This window comes from Pan paniscus, chromosome 19, assembly GCF_029289425.2.
Source record: "Pan paniscus chromosome 19, NHGRI_mPanPan1-v2.0_pri, whole genome shotgun sequence".
NCBI lineage: Eukaryota > Metazoa > Chordata > Mammalia > Primates > Hominidae > Pan > Pan paniscus.
This window is the reverse complement of record NC_073268.2, coordinates 15,528,488-15,547,613: the sequence shown is the minus strand read 5'-3', so window position 1 is coordinate 15,547,613 and position 19,126 is coordinate 15,528,488. Positions and strand designations below refer to the sequence as shown.

Below are 19,126 nucleotides of genomic sequence, written 5' to 3'. Positions count from 1 at the left end.
CTCTGATGATTACTAACGAGCATTTTTTCAAATGTTTTTTGGCTGCTTGCATGTCTTCTTTTGAGAAGTGTCTGTTCAGGTCCTCTGCCCATTTTTTAATGGAGGTATTTGTTTTTTGTTTGTTGATTTAAGTTCCTAATAGATTCTGGATGTTAGACCTTTGTCAAATGCACAGTTTGAGAATATTTTCTCCCATTCTGTAGGCTGTCTGTTTACGCTGTCGACAGTCTCTCTTGCTGTGCAGAAACGCTTTCGTTTAATTAGGGCCCAGCACTCTAGTCCTTTACACGTTTTAAAGCTGTAAGCGTGAAGACTATAGCAACAGTATGTCTGCGGCTGGAGTAGAATCTGCCAATCTGAATCCTACAAATGCAACCTGAAAGAATTATTTTCCCTTAGAAGAGAAAGCTTTCTCCCCAACAACCAAATTTTAACTCAAACTCTTTATACAATAACTTACTCTTATTAAAGTTTGGGTCTTTTCTGATTATTAAAGTAACATATACTTGTTTTAGAAAATTTGGAAAATACAGAAACGTATTAAGAAACTAAGAATCACCCATAATTCCACTACCACCCAGAGTTCATTGCTCTGCAGGTTTTAGCTTTGTCCACTGAATCTTAGCCGCTCCAACTTTCCAAATCTTGTCATAGACCGTCTTCCAAAGCATTCATGTCTTTTCCCACAGGAAATGACATATAAACATGTAACATATAAAAAAAAGTACTCAACCAAATGTGGTTTCTTTACAAAGTGATTTCCTACAAAACCTCTGTTTGCCAAATTCCTATGAGCCAGAGACTCTGATACAGACTATTGAGCATTTATTAAAATAACAACAACGAGAGAACAAAGAGGAGAGAGGGTAGGGGGGCTCATCTCCAGACTCCCCCCCGGCTCCTCATGCTACTCGGGGCAGGGTGCCCACTTTTCTTCCGTGCGGGAGGTTTTTCAGTCTTGGGGGCTGTAGCAAGGCGGCGAGGGACAGCCTGGGAGGGAATCTGAGAGTTGAGGGAAGAGAGAGGAAGAAATCAGCGTCAGATCCTCTCAATTCCCCACCCCACTGAGGAAATGCACGTGGAGAGGGCCAGATGAGTCTGCAGGGAGGAAAGGCCATGCTACAGAATGCGGGGGTGGAATGGAGGGGCCAGCCAGGAGTGTGCAGAGGTGAAGGAACTGGTCAGTGGGAGCCCTTTTCTCCCCTGGTCCCTGCCTGACTTTCCCTCACCTCTTTCCGGGGGATCTCACCCAAGCGGGAGTCTGTGTTCCTTCTGGGGACATTATCCCCTCGGCCATCAGTCCTGCTACACAAATCAAAGGTATGAGGATGGGGATCTCCGTCCCCCCGGTTACCCAATACTGGATGGAGGAACTACTCCCCAATTCTATCTCTTAAGAATAAGATCAAACTCGATAGACCTGGGCATCAACTGGGAGGAGACATTAGTGGAAGTAAATAATGAGTTACACTAGCTAGTCAAAAGTCTAGGATTCTGAGTTTTGAGCTGAGGGGTAAAGAGGAAAAAAACGAAGGTAGAGAGACCCGGGGAAAAGATTTTTTTGTTTAGAAGAAAAAAGCAATAGAAAGGAAGAGATAAAAGAAAGGTGTGGGGCAGTAAGAGAAGAAGATCTGTGGATCCACCTCTCATCCTTCACGTTCCTCCCCAGAAAAGGACAACGATTCAATTCAGTGTAAAACACACCCACTCCACTCCCCATAATCCAGCTTCTACCCGGAGAATCCTTCCTCCTTCCTCCCAGGCTTGTACCCGCTGTGTTCCAGCCTCTTCAGGTAGAGCAGGAGATCCTCAGCAGGCAGAGCCCCCCAGCCCCGAGCCTGGTAGAGTCGCAACAGTTGAGACACCTCCATCAGCTGCCTTGGGAATGTAAGCCCATCTCCACCTGACAGACATCACAATAATCACAGGCATCATCCTAGGGCCTGTCTCCCCAGCCCTCAGCCCATTTCCCCAGGAATTCAGAAGGACTGTAAGTGCCTGTACTGGATCCACAGTCAGGACTGTCCCTCCTTTTTTCCCTAGTAAACCAGAACATGCTCACCTCTCTCTGGGGAACCACTGCTGGGACCACTGCCTTGTGAATGGGAGGAGGGAAGCTCAGGGACCCGGAAAAGACTGGATGCCATGGCTAAGGGAACTTTGGTTTTATGGACAGGCGGTGGAATACGTGGCACTTGAGGGGCTTCCTCCCAAGATGGGACAGTCAGAGGACCTAGCAAAAGGAAAGAATGCCAAGAATCAGGAAATGGGGCAAAGAACCAAGGAAGTCCCACCACCCAGCATTTATAAGGCTTTATTACTTTTGCCAGCTCCTAAAAATTCATCCTAGATAACCAACTCCGATCTTTCCTAGGCCCCAGCCCCAACCTTCTTCAGAGTTGGAACTCACCAGACTTAGGGGGCAACAGGTCGACAGAAGGGTTCTCATTGTTCTGGGGCACTGTCTCCAGCAACTGTGGGTGAATAAGATTGTCAAGTTCCCTAGGGACTGATAGAGAAAAACGCCCAGGGATCTGAGAGAAGAAGCTGGGACAAAGAGTTAGTCATAAACAGGGAATGAGGCCAGAGTCCTGGATTCCCAGAGCAGAAAGAGGAAAGGAGAAAGGGAAGAAGAAAGTGAGCTAGTCTGGGTGGAATCTCTCTTACCTGGTGCAAAAAATTCTTGAGGCCCTCCAGCTGAGCAGGCGGCAGCCCTTGCTTTAGGAGGCCCTCCCCGTCAGGTCCAGGATCTTCCTCAGGGAATGGCCTTTCTGCCCTATGATCGGGATGGAAGGCCCCAGGTGCAGAGAAGGCCCCAGCTATAAAGTGAAACAGGTATGGGTGGGTGCAAGTGTGTTCAGGGGGGAAGGGGCTTCTCCACAAATCAACTCACCTAATACTCAGAAGAAAGGGGCCTATTAAATGGAAGAGGAACATCACAGCTAAGAGAAGATGAAGATGGAGGTTTAAAGTAGCTGGAGAGGGAAGGGTTGGAGGTGACTGGGAGATGGCACAGCTGAATTCTAAGACAGAAATATAGACAGAAGAAAGCTGTGGTACTCAAACTCTAAACAAATAAATACCCTCACAAACTCCCTGAAGAATGGAAATGAGTAACACACATGTTCTGACCTCTTCCCCCGAATATGCCTCATTCTTTTATTATTCTCACACAATTAAAAAATTTTTAATTGTGCTACAACTAATCTATTTTTTTTTTTTTTTTTTTTTTTTGAGATGGAGTCTCGCTCTGTCGCCCAGGCTGAAGTGCAGTGGCGCGATCTCGGCTCACTGCAAGCTCCGCCTCCCGGGTTCACACCATTCTCCTGCCTCAGCCTCCCGAGTAGCTGGGACTACAGATGCCTGCCAACATACCCGGCTAACTTTTTTGTATTTTTAGTAGAGACGGGGTTTCACTGTGTTAGCCAGGATGGTCTCGATATCCTGACCTTGTGATCTGCCCACCTCGGCCTCCCAAAGTACTGGGATTACAGGCGTGAGCTGTAATCCCAGCACTTTTTCTCTCTTTTTTTTTTAAGAGACAGAGTCTTGCTGTATTGCCCAGGCTAGAGTACAATGGCAACTTCTTAGCTCACTGTAGCCCCAAACTCCTTGGCTCAAGCAATCCTTCTGTCTCAGCCTCCCTGGGTAGCTGGAAATTTGGGTGTGTGCCACCACATCCTGCTAACTTTTTATTTTATGTAGAGATGAGGTCTCACTATATCGGTCAGACTGGTCTGGAACTCCTGGCATCAAGCCATCCTCCCACCTCAGCCTCCCAACGTGCTAGGATTACAGGTGTGAGCCACCGCACCCGGCCCCATCCCTCATTTTTAATTCGACCTAGGTTGTCATGTTTGTACCACACAGAATGCCCCCATCCACTCAAATCACAGCTGACATTAAACTAGGGGTGGACACCACACCCAAGGTCAGCCAATCCAATCAGATGGCCTCTTTAAACTGGACCTAAAAAACTGAGACACCGATGTCTATAAATGTCTAGAGGCTCAGCTAGAGTCAGTATCACAGCTGGTCAAACCCATGTGTAAACTGAAGTTATGAAGGGTGAGAACCTTGAATGCTGGTCTAGCAAGAAAAAAGAGCAGATGTGCAGGAGAGGTGGACCCAGGAGACTATGCAGGCCCACAGAAAAGGGCCAGCTAGCTGCCTCAGTTCCTGATAGTACCCCGTTCCCAACTCCAGTTCTCATTAAGTCCAGCGATGTCATATTTCCATGAGATCTCAATCCCTTTATTTGGACCAATGTGAGCAGATTTCTGCTCCTTGCAACTTGTGATCACTAAAAGGCATCTGGGAAACTAAATGCTCAAGTATCAGACAGAAAGCAGGGTACGAAAGAGGGAGCCAATTCATGCACAGAAGGGGAACCCCAGTGACTTCTGCCCCCAGTTACCTGTGGATGAAGTGAGGTCTGGTTTGGGCTCCAGGGGCTGGAAAGAATGCTGGCTCTGAAAAGAGGGGCCCAACAGGAGGCTAAGATCTGAGGAGGAACTGCAAAGAACAGGAGGCGCTCCAGGTAGCTCGTCCCTTGCTTCCCGGCTCTGCTGCAATACAGGCTTCAGGGCCACGGCCATGGGAGGCATAGTCCAGACCCTCCTCTCCTCCTTCTCCGGCTCCTGAGGCCCAGGGCTGGAGGGTCCAGCAGGAGGAGCCTGACCAGGAGAGAGGCAGAAAGAAGGGTCAAAGCACAGTAGGTTTAAAGAGATAAGACATGGTACAAACACTTTAATAAGATTATAAATTTCCGGATGCAGTGGCTCACACCTGTAATCCCAACACTTTGGGAGGACCGTTTGAGGCTGGGAGTTTGAACCAGGCTTGGCAACATAGAGAGATGCCATCTCTACAAAAAATTTAAAAATTAGCTGGGGGCAATGGCACGTGTGTGTAGTCCCAGCTACTTGGGAAGCTGAGGAAGGAAGATTGCTTGAGCGCTCTGGGCAACAGAGTGAGACCTTGTCTCAAATAAATAAATGATAAATATATAAATAAATAAAATTAAAATTAAAATATCCTAATTTTTTCTTCTTTTTCTTTTTTTGAGATGAGGTCTCACTATGTTGCCTAGGCTAGTCTTGAACTCCTGAGCTCAAGTGATCCTTCTGCTTTAGCCTCCCATATAGCTGAGATTACAGGCGCACCACCACACCTGCTAGAATTTCATAATTAAAAGAAGGAAGTGGGAAGTACCAACGTATGAAGGGCTAGGAAGTGAGACTCCCTACTCTACTCTGGGGCAGGACTTGGCAACAATTTTTGGCCCTTTCCCTCATAATTAATTCAGCTGTCCCTCCACAAAACTAGTACCACGTATCATTTGTCCCCTCCTGGGACTGGGAGACTAGAGTTATGCCCAATGGAATGGGGCCAGTCTGAGTGAGCTATGGCCATGGAAAAAAGGATTTATTTTGCTGAGGCAGTTATTATTTGTAAAGTCCACCGATCTTTCTCCCCTGATGTAAGCCTTAGGAGCTGAACTTAGTACTTCCCTTGGGAGGCAGCTAGATTTCCAAAGAAGGAATCTAGAACACAGTTCTTGCTGGGCATGGTAGCTTATGCCTGGAATCCCAGCACTTTGGGAGTTAGAGGTGGGAGGATCACTTGAGCCCAGGAGTTCGAGGCTGCAATGAGCTATGATCGCACCAGTACACTCCAGCCTGGGCAAGAGTGAGACCCTGTCTCAAAAATAAAAATAAAAATAGAACATAACGGAGAAGCTTAGCTCAAGGGGTAAGGCGTACTGGAGGGTTGGGCGGCGGGAGAGTGGTGCTGAGCAGCTGGTTGGCCTCATCCCAGTGGGCCTGCAGCATGGCCTGCAGTCTTTCCACCAGCTCCACCCGCTGCTCCTCCAGCTGCTGGTTCCCACTCTGCAGTTCGCACACTCGCGCTTGTTCCCGGGCCAGTCTGAAGCAAAGAGAGAAGAAGTGACTCAGGGCCTTCAAGGAAGCAGATACTTGGGAGCTAAAAAGAGCCAGAAGGGAATGTTGGACATCTGATATTCTGAAAGGAGCTGGGGCCCATGTAGAGGAGGACAGATCAATCAAGGGAGCAGCTCTTCACCGTTCCCAGTTTGGGCTCTACCCATGGGAAAGGGGCTGGGGCCTGAAAGGGGCACTCTGGGGACCAGGACCTGAGCTCGTAGTCCTCAGCCACCTGCTGTTGCCGTTCCTCTCGTTCTGCCATTTCCACCTTGAACTGAGCTAGCTGACTGGCCAGCTCCTGCTGGTGCTGTCCACTCAGGTCCTGCAGCTGCTTCCTACAGGGCACAGGTAGGAGAAGAGGCCTGAGACTGGAGACAGAAGAAGTGACCAACTGAGAAAAAGACATCATGTGTGCACATGACAGTGACCCAGATAGCCAGTCAGCTAGCCTGGCCATGGCACAGGAAGCGGCAAGGACAAAGCTGGGGTCTTAGGATGGGTTCCTCAGAAGCAGAGACTTAAATAAATTTATTTCGGAAGCAGTTCCAGAAAATCTCGGCAGCAGAATGGGGGTGAGGAGAAGTGAGGCCAGGATGGGAGGAGGCTCAGTCCGACAGAGCAGCTCTGGAGACAGCACAGGTCATACCTCAGCACTGTCCCAGCGAGGGAGCTGGACCATCTATCATTCTGCACCCATCAGTTCTTGGTTAAGGGCTACTCCCTATGAGATGAAAATTCCCAGGCACTTCTGGCTCTCCATGAACGCGTGAAGGCAGCCCTCCCGAGAGAGACTCAGGTCCCAGCTGATGGGAGTTAGCGCACCCTGGGAGTCACAGTGCTGGACCATGGCAAAGGGATTGAAGGGAACACGGGCCTGGCACTAACGATACGTGCTGTGGCTGAGAGAAGTGACACCCAGTGAGTCCCACGTACCTGTGATGTTCCCTGAGGGAGGCTGCTTGCCGTAGGCTGCTCTCCTGAGCCTGCGCCAGCCGCTCTGTCACCCGCTGCTCCAGCTGCACAGCCAGCTCCGACTCCAGCTGGATCCGCTGGCTTTCATACCGGGCCTGGGAGTGAAGGAAGGTGGGATAACAGCCCAAATCTGTTTGGGCTTAGAAGAGGACGGAGGATATAATGTAGACAAAATCCAGTACCAACTTTCCCCTCAAATGAGATGAAGAACAAGAATTTTGCCTCAAGGAGTGAAAGAGGTTCCCTTTCCTTATTAAGATATTCGCACTTTAAACATACATCAAAGTGAAAATGACTATGGGTGAAAGACATAAATTTCTTAGCTAAAATAAATGTTCGACAGAGCAATCAAATCCATTCTATGTGTCTGATATAACATACCCTGAGTAGAGTACCTGAAAGCCAGTAGACATTCAATAAATGGCAGTGCCTCTTCCTCCTTAAGCAGTCAACCTATAAGTGTCTCCATTTTCTCAGCCACAGTCCTTCAACTCACTAAAATCTGATTTCCACGTATAGTATTTTACTATAAAGAACTCAATCTCTTTTCTTTTTTTTTTGAGATGGAGTCCCTCTCTGTCACCCAGGCTGGAGTGCAGTGGTGTGACCACGGGTCACTGCAGCCTCTACTTCCAGGGTTCAGTTGATCCTCCCACCTCAGCCTCCCGAGTAGCTGGGACTACAGGTGCGTGCCACTATACCCGGCTAAGTTTTTGTATTTTTAGCAGAGTTTAGGTACTGCCATATTGCGCCCAGGTTGGTCTTGAACTCCTGGGCTCAAGCAATCTGCCCGCTTCGGCCTCCCAAAGTGCTGGGATTCTGGGTGCGAGCCACCACACCCAGATGCTTTCTTAGTCTTTATCGCATGTGATCTCATTGTAACACCTGAAGCCCTAGGTCAATTCTTTTTTTTTTTTTTTTTTTTTGAGATGGAGTCTGACTCTGTTGCCCAGGCTGGAGTACACTGGTTCAATCTGGGCTCACTGCAACCTCCACCTCCCGGGTTCAAGCGATTCTCCTGCCTCGGCCTTCTTAGTAGCCGGGACTATAGGTGCGCACCACACACCTGGCTAATTTTTGTATTTTTAGTAGAGACAGGGTTTCACCATGTTGGCCGGGCTGGTCTCAAACTCCTGGGCTCAAGTGATCCACCCGCCTTGGCCTCCCACAGTGCTGGGATTACAGGCATGAGCCACCATACCGGGCCAAAGGATTGTGGTTCTCAAATGCTGGCCTCACTGGTACCTCCTTAAGTTAACCATTTATAAAGAACATAGCCTCTCAGACTGGCTTGCACCTGGAAAATTCATCAATTTGTCCTTAACACATTTTATACATAAAAACAGAGGCCCATAAAGGTCAAAATTCTAGCTAGAAGTAGACGTAAGTGCCCTAAGTCCTAATGCAATACTCTTTCCTCTTCAACGCTGTGTCTCCACCATGGGCCGGAACACAGCTCTCTCCAATCCTTTCCTCTATTCTGGAGATCGGCGAACTACAGCCCAATTCAGCCCTCCATTGCCTGTTTAGATAAGTTGTACTAGAACACAGCTGTGCCCATTTGTTTACGTACAGTTTATAGCTACTTCTGTGGTATAACAGCAGAGTTGGGTAGTTGCAACTGAGACCATACAACCCACAAAGCTAAAAATATTTACTGTCTGGCCCTTTACAGAAAAAGTTCGCCAACTCCTGCTCTATTCCATGGCAAGAGTCCGACTAGTTTGAATTTAAAATTCAGTGTGTTAGCTAGATGGAAAGAGTTTTTCAAAGTGTAATTATATCTGACAAACAATTTTTGAGTACAATTCTGTGCCAGGCCATGTGCTGTTATGGAAGTTTCATAAGTAAATTAAAAAATCATTGCCCTCCTGGGTCCCTGACCTACTCAGAGAAATTAATACAAGTTATTCAAGTAATGAGAATTACAAAGCACACTGTTAAATTGGAATCAAGTCTCTGACAAAAGCTTTCACCTGCTCTGTCAACCCACTAAGTGTGGTGTCATCTCTTAAAATAACATAAGGTATCTTTAATAGATTTAAATCTATTTAATCCTAAAAGTAACACTAGGTCAGTCTGACATATTGTGGGAAATGGTCACTCAGTGAGAAATGGCTCTGAGTTTAGGACAGAAAACTACCCATACTATGTAGAAACTGTTAATGGAATTAAACCCCAAACACCTGAACTGGGAGTGTCTGCCACAACTCCTGAGAGGTCCCTCTGCCTCAGATCTACTTCTCTCAGAACAAAACCTCAAGAACCCTCTGCCTTCTGACCTGCACCAAGCTCATTTCCAGCTGCAGGGCATCTCTCTCTCTCCGAGCTGTATCCAGCTCTCCTTCCAGCCGCCGCACCTCAGACTGCACCAATGCCAACTGGTGCTGGGTCTCCCAGGCGGCCTGGGCTTCCCTCTGGCTCTTCTCCTATGAAAGACAAATCAAATGTATATACATACCTCATTTCTTATCTCCTGGTTACCTACACTCCCCAGTTCATCCTCCCAAACCCTAAAATCCAAGCTTCCCCCAGCTCCTCCCATTTGTTTTATTTCCCCATCCCTGTTGAATTTCAGTCTTTGGCCTTTCACGTATTCATTACCCCCAGCCCTTCCTGCTGGCCCTATACTCTCAACCTTGTCTCCCACACATGGCTCTCTACTCTCCATTCCTGCCTATATGTATCCCCCATATTCTAACATTCCATCCCATTCAATTATTTTGCCCTTCATCTACTCCCTAGTTCCTCAGCTCTTCCAACTGCCACTTTTACCTTCTCCCTTTCCAACTGAGCCTGGCTCTCCTCCTGCAGCGCCTGGTAGTGTTCCTTAAGCTGGTGCTCTTGCTGGGCCCAGGTCTGCCGTTCTTCTTCTAGGGCAGCCCGAAGAGTCTCCAACTCTCGATGCTCACTCAGTTGCCCAGCCCGAGCTGCATCCCGCTCTTCCTGCAGGACACAGCACCGCTGCTGTTCTGCCTCCAACCTCAGAGTCAGAGCTTGCCTTTCCTCCTCCTACAGCCGCAGAAGAAAACCAAGCTCCTTAGTAGGCTCTTCAGAGACCAGCGATCTGCCCTCTGACCCTCATACAAGGTGCCTGCTGAGAATTATGCTCATTAAAAACACAATAATTAGGCCGGGTGTGGTGGCTCACACCTGTAATCCCAGCATTTTGGGAGGCCAAGGCAGGCAGATCACCTGAGGTCAGGAGTTTGAGACCAGCCTGGTCCAACATGGTGAAACCCCATCTCTACTAAAAATACAAAAATTAGCCAGGCGTGGTGGTGGGTGCCTGTAATTCCAGCTACTTGGGAGGCAAAGGCAGGAGAGTCGCTCTAACCTGGGAGGTGGAGGTTGCAGTGAGCTGGGATCACATAACTGCACTCCAGCCTAGGCGACAAAGCAAGACTCCATCTCAAATAAAACCAAAAAAAAAAACCCCACAATAGTTGACAGGCGCAGTGGCTCATGCCTGTAATCCCAGCACTTTGGGAGGCTGAGGCAGGCAGATCATCTGAGGTCAGGAGTTTGGGACCAGCCTGGCCAACATGGTGAAACCATGTCTCTACTAAAAATATAAAAATTAGCTGGGCATGGTGGTGCACACCTGTATTCCCAGCTACTCAGGAGGCTGAGGCAGGAGAATTGCTTGAACCTGGGAGGCGGAGGTTGCAGTGAGCCAAGATTGTGCCACTGAACTCTAGCCTGGGCAACAGAGCGAGACTCCATCTCAAAACAAACAAACACAATAGTTGACAAGCTCATAGGATTATAATATGGTAGATAAGAGTTCCTGTTCCAGAGCCAGGTAGACCTGGGTTCAAATCTCAGGTTCGAATCCTGGTTCTGGAATTTACTATGTGTTCTTAGGCATACATTCTTATCTGTAAACTGGAGATCATAACAGGGTCTGCCTTCTGAGCATTAAAGTAAAAAGCATATGTAAGACATTTAGCATGGCATCAGGCACATAGTAAGTACTCAATACACAATAGTTACCACCATCATCGTCAAAAGAAATTCCACTAAGACTAGAATATCCAGCCTATAATCGTGAACCATCACCCATCATCAGGACTGTCAGATATAGCCTGTTAAGACTACAAATACCAGCATGCATGTAGCAAGCATGCATTATGCATGCAACAAGTTCCAATCCCAGCTACTAATTCATATGGCTAATCACCTTATCATTTCAGCTCTAAGACACTTGAGTGAAGTGGCTGGGTATGGTGGCTTATGCCTGTAATCCCAGCACTTTGGGAGGCCAAGGAGGGCAGATCACTTGAGGTCAGGAGTTTGAGACCAGCCTGGCCAACGTGGCGAAACCCCGTCTCTACCAAAAAAATACAAAAATTAGCTAGGCATGGTGGTATACGCCTGTAGTCCCAGCTACTTGGGAGGCTAAGGTAGGAGAATCGCTAGAATCCAGGGGGCAGAGGCTGCAGTGAGCTGAGATTGTGCCACTGCACTCCAGCCTGGACAACAGAGCGCGACCCTGTCTCAAAAAAAAAACACGAAAAGAAACTTGAGTTAGTCCATTTCATACCTTTTTTGGCCATGCCCTACACCAGAGGTCCCAAACCAGATTGAAAAAAATCACCCAGGAAATTTCTGAAAAGATTTGAGTTCCACCATATATCTACTGAATCAAAACCTCTGCAGGTGAGTCCCAGAAATCTTTATTTTATTTTATTTTTTATTTTTATTTTTTGAGATGGAGTCTCACTCTGTCACCCAGGCTGGAGTGCAGTGGCTTGATCTCAGCTCACTGCAACCTCTGCCTGCTGGGTTCAAGCAATTCTCCTGCCTCAGCCTCCCAAGTCGCTGGGACTACAGGCATGCACCACCATGTCCAGCTAGTTTTTTGTATTTTTAGTAGAGATGGGGTTTCACCATGCTGGCCAGGCTGGTCTCAAACTCCTGACCTCATGATCTGCCTGCCTTGGCCTCCCAAAGTGCTGGGATTACAGGGGTGAGCCACCGTGCCTAGCCTATATTTTAAAATAATTCTTCAGATGACACTAATATTCTAATGAGGATACAATTTGCAGAGTTTCTCAAACCGACTTGGTAGCAGAGCTTTTTTTTTTAATAGAATATCTAGCTGAATTAGTGTTCTAAGGAACACACTTTGGGAAACAGTGCTCTGGTGCAACTCAAATTATAATCTCCCACAATCCACCAATAGCCCACAGCTCTCTAGAAGTAATTAACAGCTTCCAGTGGAATTAACCCAGTCCAGTCTTCTCACCAGTGTCTCTCTTTCCCGTTGCTGCAGTCTGGCACTTTCCTGCTCACGATTCAGGGCCTCCATGGCCTCAGAAAGGCTTTGTTCCAGGCGGGTTACTGTCTTTCAGGAAGAGAGGAATACAGGGCAGAGGAACTGTGGGAAATCTGTGTGTGCTATATTTTATAAAGCATTGACAATGTAAACTTGAAACTTCACAGTTAACTAAATGACTAAGGGGCCAGATAGAAGACTACATGGTGTGGGAAAAATTAAGAAGACATTGATGATTCAAGTTGGACAGCAGAAACGGTTAAAGGAGAAGAAAGGAGGGAGAGAAGAAATGTCAGGACAGCCACTACAAGACTGAGGTCAATCTGTTGGAAACCCTAATTCCAGAGCTATTTCTGCCCCTTTCCATCTTGAGATCTGTGACTCAGGTTCTAATGCCATATGCTCCAGGGCGCTCACCTCCTGCTGCTTGCTTCTGGTGAGCTCTGCTGCCTGGTGTTCCTCTTGAAGTCCCCTGAGAACCTCTGTCCGCTCAGCCTCATGCCGGTTCCAGCCCTCCACCACACGGGCCAGGGTCTTAGGTAGGGCAAGTAAGATGAAATTTCAAAATAACTTTTTTGCCTCTTTCTACCCACAGGGGCAGGGTCAACAGCCATCTTCTCCCAACAGTCAGCAAACCAACCCCTTGCCCAGCTCTCAGCATGTACCAAGAAACATTGGTTGGCCACCCACTTATTTATTATTCCTTAATGCTCTTCATGGAGAGACCCACCCACATTTTGCTACCCTGGTACCTTGTCCAGTTGTTCAATCATGGTATCTTTCTTGCGGTCGGCAGCCACAGCCACGGCTAATTGTTGCTGTAGCTCTAACACTCGGGTCTGCAGGCTCTGAATATGGCGCTCACAATGCTGGGGAAAAGGGTGAGGAGTCTGGGTGTTGCCCATCTTTGGTACGACCACAGCACCAAACTTTCCAGCTCCTCTAGTGGGGGAGTGGGCTGAAGCCAAGAAGCTTGGGTCCCAAGAACAGAATAGGTCTGGAGAGGGAGAATCAGGAAAATTCTGAAGCAAGCACCTTGAGGCTCAAGATCTCCAACATGTTTCTGTACCTTTTCAGGAGATAAGTGCTTAGATTCCAGGCTCCTCCTTTTCCTTTTACTCAGGATCTCCTGAGTAAAAATCCCATAAACCTTTTGGCAGAGGTGCAGCAGCCCACACAGCAAAATGTGCAAAGTTACTCCTACCTTCAGAAGCTCATTGGACACAATGAATAAACACAGCAAGGATAAAGGGGAAAGCCTTTCATTCATGCCAAGGGGTTTAACATGGAGAAAGAGAGGCTTCCAAAAACGGCAACCAGGATTTTGACTTTTCCTCTCCTTTGTCTATTTCTCTGTCCCCTTCAGACACTAAGGCAGAGGCTCACAGAGATAAAGCTCAGTATATCACCAGTAGCTGTAAATCCTGTGCACAAGCTAGCAGAGTTTGTGTCCATTCGACAAACACAGAGTGTTTCTGTGTTATGTATATTCTAGACCTTAGGCAGCCAGTACTAAGACAAACAAGATACGGACCCTCAAATTTTAGAGAGGAGAAAAAAACAAGATATATCAGAACGATAAGCTACATGAAAGAAATAAGAAGGCGATCTGACTACTTGGAAAGGAGGTGGTGCCATATTAGATGGAATGGTCAAAAAAGCCCTCCTCAGAAAAACATTTAAGTCCCAGCTTTCAGGCTCTTAACCCTCAGCCCTTTTCTTTTTTTCTTTTTTTTTTTTTGAGACGGAGTCTCGCTCTGTCGCCCAGGCTGGAGTGCAGTGGCGCGATCTCAGCTCACTGCAAGCTCCGCCTCCCAGGTTCACGCCATTCTCCTGCCTCAGCCTCCCGAGTAGCTGGGACTACAGGCACCCACCACCACGCCCGGCTAATTTTTTCTATTTTTAGTAGAGACGGGTTTCACCGTGTTAGCCAGGATGGTCTCGATCTCCTGACCTCGTGATCCGCCTGCCTCAGCCTCCCAAAGTGCTGTGATTACAGGCGTAAGCCACCACGCCAGGCCCCCTCAGCCCTTTTCAACACTTGGGTCCCCTCTTTCTAATCTTTGCTGCTTTCGAAAGGAAGCGTTTGCATCTTACCTTGCGGCGGGTATGCTCTGAATCCAATGCATCTCTCAGCCCCTGAAAATCTGGGGGATTGAGTGGAGGCCCTGGCCGAAGGCTGGTGTAGCGGGGAAACAGCTCCTCCAGGGCTTGGGCTGAGCTAGATGGAGACAAGTCTTGCAGGGGCCGGGTGCTGAGCAAATCAGGTAGAGAATGTTAGGGCTGGGAAAGCTTTTGGAATCCACTTGTCCAACTGTGATATTCTACACATGAGGAAACTGAGACCCAGAGAGAGCAAGAGACTTGTCCAAAGTCGTAAAGCTATATAACCATAGTGCTATAAATAACACACAGGTCTGTGATTCACTTAAAGGTTTCAGCAGAAACAAGCTAACTCTTTAGAGGGGAAGAATGACTGCAGGTTAAGAGAAAACCAGGTACTAGGCAACAGATACCTGTGTTCCTGAAGGAGTAAAGGGGGCAGGAGACAGTAGAAAAAGATGAAAACTGAAAGGCAAGTGATAAGCCTCTTGGGTTCTTAAGAGGTACAAAAGCAATAAAGGGAGAAATAAGGAACAAAACACCTGGATTTCCAAGAAAGCAAACAAGCTAGGAGAACCACAAGGAGAACTCACTTGAGCAAGGTGGCTGTGCTATCGCTGTCAAAGGAGTCCTCTTCCCGTCTCTCTGAGCCAGCGCCAGGAATGAGAGGATCCCCTGCAGGCAGGCAGAGGGACCCCAAAGCCAGAGTCAGGTAATGACAAAAACAGGGGCCACTTGAAGAAGAGAAAAGGCCTTCCTTTCCAGTTCCCTCACTCCTTCACCCCCTCTCCCAAAGAACGGGAGACTTTTCTCCTGAAATCTCTTGCTCAGAGGTTTTCCTGCCTGCTTCCTCTGTCCACTTTCTCCCACCCCTTACATCTAGGTTCTCCTTCATAGTTCTAGGGAAGGGGCTTACTCACGATAGGCTGTATCACGTGAGGTTTGGAGCATGGTCTGGAGCTGACCCCGAACACTTTCCATCTCAAAGATATGCTTAGAACCATCCTAGAAAAAAGCCACGTGGAAATCAGATGCAGTCTGTGTTATCTATCTCCTACCTATTGCCAGGGTAGAATTTTCACTCCAGCACTTTGGAAAACAAGAAAAACCAAACGGATCCAATAAGGGATGTCCTAAACTTGAATCAGAAATTCAAATACTACAGAAGCCAGAAAGAGAGTGTAAATAAAATAATTGAGGAGGTATAAGACAAGAGTTGTGGAGATTCTTGCCAATTCAAGAACAAATGTAAGGACTGTATGGCTTATGGCTATCATTTTCAAACTCTGGAAGACCTAACCAGTCTGCAAATTGACTCTGACACCTTTTCTATACAATACTAATAACTATCTTCTCTGTAACATGTTGTAGTTGACTAAACTATGTCTTAATGATGTACATACCAAAGTTGGAACCATACTATCAAAATAGTGTTGAGCTGGAAGGATCTGAGCTGCTATCCTAAGTCCCTAGTTCCCTCTTGGGATCAAGAAACCTTACCCATTCCCAGTGCACGGGAAATAGCTCACCAACCTACCCCATAGGTTTGCTCTATCTACTCGGAGCAGAGATGTCTCTCACAAAAAACACTGGGAAGTTTCATAATTTTCAAATTATGGTGTCCCAGGTCACTCCCTCCCTCATAAGCATGACTGCCTATGCAGTTAAAAGGAATATGAAATCCAACAGGAAGAGTTCAAATCTCATCAAAGCTTTTTATTTTTACCAACCCCAATCCCAAGACTCTCTGGTGTCTAGTGCCACAGTGGTCTCCAAGACACACTTCCCTCACCTTTTTCTTCAAGTTGTTTTCCAATCCGACTGACAAGCTTCGACTCAATTCTTGGGCTAAGCCGTCTAACCCTTCATGAGGCGGGGAGGTGGAGGGTAAATACAGCTGGGCTCGGGCCGTGGCCTCCGCCTGCCGGCTGAGGCGCAAAGAAGCATAGAGCTGGGAGGTCACTTCAGACGACACTTGGTTGAGCCCAGGGGGTTCTGATGAATCACTCAGGAGATCCTCCGCCCCGAGGGGTGAACTGGGGCTGTCAGCTGATGTTGCCATGAATACAGGGAAGAGACACCGGAGACAGCAAAGAGCTGGGAGGTTCTGCTTTAGCAAAGTCCAGGAGGAAAAGTTCACGGAGAAAGACTTGGGAGAAGGGAGGAAGACTCCACGCCAAGGATCCTTGGTGAATTAAGGGTATCGAGGCTGTCTGGCTAGAGGAAAGGTTTCCACCAGTTCCAGGGGCCATGGGAGTGGGCAAAAGCATCCCTTTCCCCAGCTCCTGGGAACAGCGTTAAGAGGGTGCAGCGCAGAGCGGGTGCGGACAGAAGACGTACCGTGGGACAACAGCGCTGCTGAAGCTCCTCTTCCCGACTACGAGTGCTGGAAGCTGCGGACCAACTAACTCCGGCACAGGCTATCCCCGGTCAACTGAGCTCTTAAGCTCTCACACCCAAAACGTCCCAACGGAAACGGACCCAAATCCACTAGGAGCCCAATTTCTGTCCCCCTGCCCTACTAGTCCCTCAATTGGCTCCAGTCTCAAGAGAGGGCGGAACCTCACGCTCCCCCATCCCTTCACCCGTTCTACCCAGGGTCAGCTCCCTTGTACTTTCCCTTCGACCCCTCCTGGCAAGAAAGCCATAGCGAGCTTCCTTGTTCCCTAGACTCTCTCCCTCCCGACCACCCCAAAAGAAACCTTGTGAACCCTCAGTCACGCCCTAAGTCGTCCCTAAGAAGCACGCCGCCCTCAAGCCTAGCCCGAGATCCTCTGCCCCGACGACCACCTGGTTCCGCCTACTCTCCACCCTTCCAGTCCTCAGTCCCCAATTTGCCAAAGTGGGGGGCAAGCGATTGACCTCCTCCCCGGAGATCCCCCTCTCACGCCTCCCCCTACGCTCAAAACCGTTGGCAGCCTCCCGCCCACTGTCCACGGCTCCGCCTCTCTCGCCTCGATGACGTCACCCGCCCGCGAGACCACGCTCGCAGACACTCACATCACTTCTGTATCCCGAGCGCCTGGCCGCGCGTGCGCGGCTCCGGTGGCCACAGATTGGCTGAGGGAGGGAGGCGGAGTCTGACAAGCGGCACTGGAGCGGAGTTAATGCCCAGCCGCGGCCGGGTGAGAACCCCCCTAAGGGGCGGAGCTCCGTGGAAACCGGAAGTAACTCTTGACGGGCACTCGGAGCAGTTCCGGTGAGTCCGTGGGTGGGGTCCCCACCTGGTTGGAAGGCTGTGGGTCCGGGAACCCGAGCCCAAGGAGTGGGGGCGGCCCCGGAGCGAGGCTCACACTCCCTGCCCTGCAGATGACTGTCCACAACCTGTACCTGTTTGACCGGAATGGAGTGTGTCTGCACTACAGCGAATGGCACCGCAAGAAGCAAGCAGGGATTCCTAAGGAGGAGGTGACGAGAGGGCCCCGGTGCAGCCCGGGCGACCTCTCATCTCCAAACACCTATAGTCCCAACCCAGCCCCTCCTCTCCAAACCCCAGCTCGTTCCCACCCCCCACCCCGTCTCCCGCATCAACCGAGAGCTAACTCTGCCCCTCTCCCTCCAGGAGTATAAGCTGATGTACGGGATGCTCTTCTCTATCCGCTCGTTTGTCAGCAAGATGTCCCCGCTAGACATGTACGCGGAGTCAGAAAAGATGTTGGGAGGAGGGCTAGCCTTGGGAATTTGGGGATGGGGGAAACTTTCTGAAGTGGAAGGAGCATTGGCCTCCAGAGGGGGGAAAGGGTACTTAAGAGAGGCTGAGTCCGGAGCGAGAGTGCTGGAGCTGGCAGGAGTGGGGGTGGGGAGGGTCTGAAAGTAGAGAGGTTGGTGGGGGCTAAATTGAGGGGTGACGATGGGCGATGTCTTTACTCAACCAGGCTTCTACAAAGGATATGTTTAGATAAAGAGGGAGTCGATGTTTGCGGGGATCAGAAGTGTCTCTTTGGGAGAGATTCTGCTCCCATTCTTTAACACCCTCCTCATCTCTGCAGGAAGGATGGCTTCCTGGCCTTCCAAACTAGCCGTTACAAACTCCATTACTACGAGACGCCCACTGGGATCAAAGTTGTCATGAATACTGACTTGGGCGTGGGACCCATCCGAGATGTGCTGCACCACATCTACAGTGCGGTCAGTGCCAGCCCCGGGGACCCATCCCCCAGAGCTCTTCAGAACCCCAAGACTCCCTCATCTCCCCTGCCCCAATCCTACTATATGTTTGCTCAACTCAAGAGTTTTCTCGGGGGCCCTTAGGTTCTTAACTCCCACCACCACTTTCTCCTCAGAGAGGGCTTGCCTTCCAGCCCTTATTCCTTGTGCATTCACACACCCCTGAGGTTATACAAGGTTTGGGGCTAAAAACCAGAAGTATCCAAAGCCTGGCTCTAACATCTTCCCTTTCCATAGCTGTATGTGGAGCTGGTGGTGAAGAATCCCCTGTGCCCGCTGGGCCAAACTGTGCAAAGTGAGCTCTTTCGCTCCCGACTGGACTCCTATGTTCGCTCTCTGCCCTTCTTCTCTGCCCGGGCTGGCTGAAGCAACCTACCTCAAGTCTCAGGAGAATTCATGTCTGCCTGGGGCCCTTCCGAACCTGTGCCAACTAAGGGCCCCCACTGTAAGCCCCCGCATCCCCACCCCCTGCCCAGAGCAACAGCCTAAAGGCCTGCCCTGATGCTCTCCTCCTACCAGAGTGAAGCCCACAGAGTCCCTCCACCTCCACACCAGGCCCTCTCTCCAGTTTTATCCCCTGCCTAATGCTGCGAGAAGCACAGAATAAACTTTTTGTCACTCTCTGCGGCCTAAGCGTGTTGGTTTGAGGGCCCTCTCA

The 19,126-nt window shown here is 49.1% G+C and overlaps 2 protein-coding genes across 23 annotated transcripts; one reads left to right on the top strand and one right to left on the bottom strand.

Annotated features, from left to right (window-relative positions):
* Positions 1-808: 808 nt before the first annotated feature.
* CNTROB (centrobin, centriole duplication and spindle assembly protein) lies at positions 809-17,468 on the bottom strand. 22 transcript variants are annotated; one of them, XM_063598946.1, is made up of 20 exons: positions 16,642-17,468; positions 16,094-16,518; positions 15,222-15,306; positions 14,895-14,976; positions 14,296-14,452; positions 12,951-13,067; positions 12,616-12,732; positions 12,169-12,267; positions 9,693-9,929; positions 9,200-9,346; positions 6,879-7,012; positions 6,155-6,280; positions 5,766-5,928; positions 4,418-4,676; positions 2,668-2,819; positions 2,411-2,474; positions 2,063-2,233; positions 1,735-1,903; positions 1,250-1,305; positions 809-1,002 (listed from the first exon to the last, which is right to left on the bottom strand). In XM_063598946.1, the coding sequence occupies exons 2-20, from the start codon at positions 16,361-16,363 to the stop codon at positions 953-955; spliced, it is 2,655 nt and encodes an 884-aa protein (XP_063455016.1). In that variant the 5' UTR covers positions 16,364-16,518; positions 16,642-17,468; the 3' UTR covers positions 809-952. The 22 variants fall into 22 exon arrangements, with proteins under 22 accessions (XP_063455016.1, XP_054957986.1, XP_063455010.1 ...); XM_055102011.2 differs by having other exon boundaries at positions 16,094-16,514; XM_063598940.1 differs by having other exon boundaries at positions 1,230-1,305; positions 16,642-17,466.
* Positions 17,259-19,091, top strand: TRAPPC1 (trafficking protein particle complex subunit 1). The gene is made up of 5 exons (XM_003810057.7): positions 17,259-17,500; positions 17,611-17,709; positions 17,864-17,934; positions 18,291-18,429; positions 18,706-19,091. Exons 2-5 carry the CDS (start codon positions 17,611-17,613, stop codon positions 18,832-18,834), a joined length of 438 nt encoding a protein of 145 aa, XP_003810105.1. The 5' UTR covers positions 17,259-17,500; the 3' UTR covers positions 18,835-19,091.
* Positions 19,092-19,126: the final 35 nt, after the last annotated feature.